Below are 6,000 nucleotides of genomic sequence, written 5' to 3' on the forward strand. Positions count from 1 at the left end.
TCAACCCTTTATCAGCTTGGTTCCAACAACTGCCCAGTTCTTGGGGCAGGACCCAGGCTGAATAGGGGCGATGATATTCCTGCCCCTGTTTAGTTTACTTGGAATAATTTTACTTATTTTGCTTTGCTGTTGTGGTTGTACTCTTTGTGTAGAAATGCAAGACAAGCTCACTCAATGCTTTCTTAAATTAAACATTTACTAATCTGCCAGACATCACCTTTTGTCGGAACTTGGGAGTTATAAACAACCTTAACCATACCAATGCTGTATAGCTGAGCTTCTCTCTACCCTGAATGCAAGAGACCCGAATTTAGGCAGGAATATCATCGCCCCTATTCAGCCTGAAAAAGTTACAGAAGACAGATCTTTGTCCCTCTGCAACCCCCAGGATTAAGGGTCCTTTTGTAAAGGGAAGGGGGAGATATGTCAGAGGCATTCAAACCACAGCAACTCCATTTTGAGTGAGGGCTAGGAAAATGAGGCTTAGACTTGCTGGACTGCGTTCCCAAAAGATTAGACATTCCTAGCCTCTAGATGTTTACAGTTAAGGGAACAAATTAATAATGTTTACTAAACAAACCCAGACTTGGGAGTGTCCAGATATTCTGATATCTGGAGAACAAAGGCATTCCTAATTTTGCTTTAAAAATAATAATATTAATTATTGCAAAATAGACTAATTAAGAAAATTAATCCTTTATCACAAACCCTTGTAGCAGAGCACATCTCCCGAGAATCTTTTTTATCATATATACACACATATATATACATATATACACATATATATGTATATATACACATATATACACACATATATACATGGTACAAGCATTGTGCCTATGGTGGACGCATTCCTCCTCTTTTAGTAATGCCCTACTCTTTCTATGGAGTAGCTGTGCTTTCACTGCTTTACTTTCTTAATAAAATTGCCTTTACTTGGCAGTGTAGACTCACCCTAAATTCTTTCTTGCACAAGATCCAAGAACTGTCTCTTGGGGTCTGGATTGGGACCCCTTTCCTGTAACAGCACCATTAGCTCTTTTTTTTTCTTTGTTTTTTTTGAAACTGAGTCTCGCTCTGTCACCCAGGCTGGAGTGCAGTGATGCAGTGTTGGCTCACTGCAACCTCCGCCTCCCCGGTTCAAGCGATTCTCATGCCTCAGCCTCCTGAGTAGCTGGTATTACAGGTGCCTGCCACCACGCCTGGCTAATTTTTGTATTTTTAGTAGAGACAAGGTTTCACCATGTTGGCCAGGCTAGTCTCAAACTCCTGAACTCAAATGATCCACCTGCCTCGGCCTCCCAAAGTGATGGGATTTCAGGGGTGAGCCACACCATTAGCTCCTTAAGCAATTCAAATAAAATTTCTTTTCTAGTTCCGTATTGAGTACAGCATATATTTACTCAATAAAAAGTATCAATATCAATTTAGGCTATTTTCCTGATGGCGAAAGATATTTAGTTTGGCAAGTTTCCAAAACTTTCTCTCTTGGTGACACTCTGAGAGCGGAGTCACAAAGCCATCTACCTAGGAGATATGAGAACTGTTCCCCAAATAATGTAAATAAAAATGCTCTCTTTGGGAGGCGGGTGGATCACCTGAGGTCAGGAGTTCGAGATCAGCCTGGCCAACATGGTGAAACCCCTTCTCTACTAAAAATATAAAAATTAGCTGGGCATGGTGATGAGTACATGTAATCCAAGCTACTCGGGAGGCTGAGGCAGGAGAATTGCTTGAACCCAGGAGACGGAGTTTGCAGTGAGCCGACACGGTGTCACTGCACTCCAGAATGAGACTCTGTCTCAAAAAAAAAAAGTGCTCTTACGTGTACCATATTTGGCATTTTATACACTGCTTTCACATAGAATATCTACTCTGATATTCTTAAATATCTACTGTGAGGTAGCATGAATCCTATTTCATGGATGAAGTAACTAGGGCTCAGAGACGTAAAGCCACTCACTCACCCCAGGTCAGTGCAGCTAGTGGGAAACAGAGCCTGAGGCTGGAAAGCAAGTCCATCTGTCCCCCACACCCATGCTGCCTTTTGAATAGTTACAGCTACCAAACAAGAAAGGAAATAGAATGTCAGGTACCTTTCTGCGTACTGGTCCGTGCTCTGCTGTTTGCTCTTGAAGGCACTGAAGCTGCTCATGTCCACGCAGCCATCGTTTTCATTTGCTGTGGACAGGGCTCTGCTCTGATCTTCAAACAGCTTCCTAAACATGCCAGCCCTGCAGGCCTCCGGGGCAGAATCTGGATATTCTCATAGTCCGAGTTCATGGCTGGCATGTTCTCATAGTCTGAAGTGTCAGCGCTGGGGAAGGAGATAGATGGTGGCTTGACCAGTGGCAAGGGCAGGAAGGGCGGCCAGGAGCGGTCTTTGAAGGACTCCACTCTGGACACCGTCCTGCTGAAGGGGACACCTTTCCTCTTGCCATCTCTATAAAAGATGAGGGAGGAGGGGGATTCAGAAGCCTGGAGCTTCCCAGTTCGAGACTTAAGCTGAGCGGAGTTACTGGGGTTTCTCTGGTCAACTTCCAGAATCCTGGAAGGCCCGTGGCAGCTGGATTCTGAAGAGGACCTGGAGGAAGGCACCTTCACATGCAATTTACTCCCTTTTGTTTTGTTTTTTTTTTTTTTGAGACGGTTGCCCAGGCTAGAGTGCAATGGCACAATCTCGGCTCACTGCAACCTCCGCCTCCCGGGTTCAAGTGATTCTCCTGCTTCGGCCTCCTGTGTAGCTGGAATTACAGGTGCGCGCCACCATGCCTGGCTAATTTTTGTATTTTTAGTAGAGACGGGGTTTCACTATGTTGGCCAGACTGCTCTCGAATTCCTGACATTAGGTGATCTTCTCGCCTCAGCTTCTGAAAGTGCTGGGATGACAGGCGTGAGCCACCACGCCTGGCCTCTACATCTTCTTCTTAAACATCAGTGCCAGGAACCGCTTAAAGGATGACTTCTTGCACTTGTCCGAGAAGTCGCTCTCGATCAGGAGCAAGGGAGAGCTCTTTGTGATGGGCTTAATGGTGATGCAGGTCAGGTCAAAAGGAGGTGGGATGTCGACCATGGAAGAAGGCGTGGAGGTGCCGCTGGACAGAAGGTGGTTTCTCTGGGAGAAACTCCCAGACAGGACAGAGAGATGTTCCTCTTTCCTCTTTATCCTGTGGTCATCTAACCCTGATCCTCCTGGCTCCCAGTTCAAAGAGATGGGAACAGGAATCTCTTGGCCTTCCATGGAGAACAACTGAGGGTATAAAGTGAAGTCCCTGGGTTTGCTGGCAAGGCCCTGCTGGCTTCCAGGGGCTTCCCTTCCAGTGACAAAAGCTATTTCCTGCCTCTGCTGCAGCACCTCTGATGCCAGGAGCTGAGGAACCTACCTCAGATCTGGTTTCTTTGGGGGCAGTTTCTGGGATGGTTTCTGGCCCCCTTCCCCATTCCCTTATGCCAATGTTCTTCCTGTCCACGGAAAACAGGCTACCTTCTGCTTCACAGTCCATTTCTTCTTTAGAGCCATAACCACCCGGGGTGTCCAATGCAGCCTGCCCTCCTCCAGGGGCTGCCAGACTGGCAGGCCCCCTCCCATCACATAGGGGTTGGCCAGTGTGTCATCAATGACCTCCTCCTCCTCTTCCCACTCCTCCTCCTGGGAGGCTTACTCCCATCACATAGAGGCTGGTCAGCGCGTCATCCATGGCCTCCTCCTACTCCTTCTCCTCCCCTCCTCCTCCTGGCAGGCCCACTCCCATCACATACAGGCTGGCCAGTGTGTCATCCATGGCCTCCTCCTCCTCCTCCCCTCCTCCTCCTGGCAGGCCCACTCCCATCACATACAGGCTGGCCAGTGTGTCATCCATGGCCTCCTCCTCCTCCTCCCCTCCTCCTCCTGGCAGGCTCACTCCCATCACATAGGGGTTGGCCAGCATGTCATCCACGAAGACCTCCTCCTTCTCCTCCTCCCCCTCCCCCTACTCCTCCCCCACCTTCTCCTTCGGCAGGACCACCACATCAGGGGCTGTAGGACCCTCTGCCGCTCCATCTTGCAGGGAGCCATGCTGGCCACACAAAGCCCCGACCACGGGGTCCTCCTCCACACACAGCCCCAACTTTGGTGCCTGCTCTGATTCTAAGCCTTTCATTGACTCAGAAGGAGGAGAACAGCTCTCACTACAAAAAGAGGTGCTCTCTGTTGGGAAGAACTTGTAGGGGCTTCCCGTGATGGAAAAAAGTTGTCCATGCAGTTGTTCTGGAAAAGGATGATCTGGCAGCTCTCCTCGGCAGGCTCATCCTGTGCGCGGTCCTCCAAGGTGGCGGCTGCCACTTTTTGGTTGGTTTCCTCCTCGTGGTCAGGTGGTTCACTGAAGACAACCTGCTCCCCAACTGTGACACCTGTGGCTTCTTCCCATCCCTCCTCAGGAACCTCAGGGCTGTCTGTGGCCATCTCTGCCTCCTGGACCCCCATGGCCAGCTTCTCAGGAGGCTCCTTGCTGGCTTCCTCAGCATCCTGTCCCATGTCTTGGTGGGCCTGTCAGGACCCAAACCCTCATCTGCCCCTGCTGGGTCCGTGCTGGCACAGCCTTCCTCATCATCCTCCTCTGCCTCCCCAGGGGTGTCGGGGGGCTCGTGCTCCTCTCCATGGATGTGAGGCAGGAAGAGGTCACTCTGGAAGACTGCCTCTCCAGCCCAAGGCCCACCATCCTCCAGACTGCATTTCCTGCGTGGCTGCACCAGTTTCTCTTCCTCCTCACTTCTGGACACCTGCTCCAGTGTCCCTAGCTTATGGCCACAGCCCTCTCCTTGGTCCTCAGGAGCGAGGTCTGTGCCTTCCTCACCCTCCCTGCTCAGTGATACTGCAGCTAGGGCAGCAGTCACTGCCAAGTCCTCCCCAGCTCCCATCCCCTCCAGGCCACATGCCTCACCTCCCTCTTCACACTCCTTTTCCTCTTCCCCAGAGGCCTCAGGAGACACCAGGGCTGCATTCCCTGCACTGCCCCCATCCTTGGGTTCATCCTCCCTCAGCGGAGCCCTGGAGACTACGATGTAATCCTCATCAGTCTCTGACTCAGAGCACTTCGGGATGGACCGGGGCCCTTCATCAAGCCCCCTGTCTACACAGAGCAGCCGCCCATTGCTGCATTTGTTCAAGCTGTCATTCAGGTACACACTGGCTCTCCACTCGTTTGGGGCAGTCAGTCTGGGCTTGGGGGCAATGGGGGGCTTCGGACCCCTGAACATGGAGTTTGGACTGTGAAGACTATCGGGCCTGGGTGAGGAAGGGAATTTGGGCACAGTCACTGGCGTCAGTGGACTGGTAGTCTTTGGCTTGGGAGCAACAGGTGGTTTTGGCGAATCTAGAGGACAAAAATAGAGAAAAGGAGAAAAAGTACAATTAACTTTATTTCCATTCAGAGTCTCCTACACACCACTTGCAGGGGACGCTGCAGATGGTTCCATCGGCCCATGTGAAGCCCACCTCCCGTGCTTCGTGTTAGACTTATGCCCTCCACCAGAATCTTTAAAATCCTTGGATTTTCCACTAAAGATTCATTCTGCAAACAAGGTGAACACACCTTTCTTCTATACACAGCCCAACTAACGAAAATCAACCAAATGAAATCCTGTGCTCCTAAAATGAAGTGTCCGGGTCAGTGCATTCATTTATCCAACAGTTACTGATAAACACTTTCTATGAGCCAGCGACCATGAGAAAAGGCTGAACTTGCCCTCACCCTCCCTGCTGCCCTCATGGAGCTTACATGCCCCCATTCTACAGCTACTCCATTGGGTACCCACTAGCTACACACATAGCACTGCAGACGGCAGGGTCTCCTAGGGTCAAGAGAAGACAGACTCTGCTGAGAACTTACTGTTAAGTTAGAATAACTGGAGGGTAGAGCCAGGGACCCTTGGAAATTATGACTGAATAGCTGCCATCTCATCCCTTCACGAATGACACTCCAAAGGTTTGAAACAGTGATGTGTGCTTCTGCTGGGGGT

At 50.3% G+C, this 6,000-nt stretch overlaps 1 protein-coding gene across 1 annotated transcript in view; it reads right to left on the reverse strand.

Moving 5' to 3' along the window:
* Positions 1 to 5,456, reverse strand: part of LOC103228656 (FYVE, RhoGEF and PH domain-containing protein 5-like) — a 43,279-nt gene extending 37,823 nt beyond the window's left edge. The window contains 9 exon segments of the mRNA XM_038003505.2: positions 2,097 to 2,238; positions 2,241 to 2,614; positions 2,913 to 3,282; positions 3,285 to 3,332; positions 3,335 to 3,570; positions 3,712 to 3,785; positions 3,987 to 4,228; positions 4,231 to 4,521; positions 4,524 to 5,456. Coding sequence (XP_037859433.2) covers positions 2,097 to 2,238; positions 2,241 to 2,614; positions 2,913 to 3,282; positions 3,285 to 3,332; positions 3,335 to 3,570; positions 3,712 to 3,785; positions 3,987 to 4,228; positions 4,231 to 4,521; positions 4,524 to 5,238 — 2,492 coding nt within the window. The 5' untranslated portion in view covers positions 5,239 to 5,456.
* Positions 5,457 to 6,000: the final 544 nt, after the last annotated feature.

This window comes from Chlorocebus sabaeus, chromosome 22, assembly GCF_047675955.1.
Source record: "Chlorocebus sabaeus isolate Y175 chromosome 22, mChlSab1.0.hap1, whole genome shotgun sequence".
Taxonomy (NCBI): domain Eukaryota; kingdom Metazoa; phylum Chordata; class Mammalia; order Primates; family Cercopithecidae; genus Chlorocebus; species Chlorocebus sabaeus.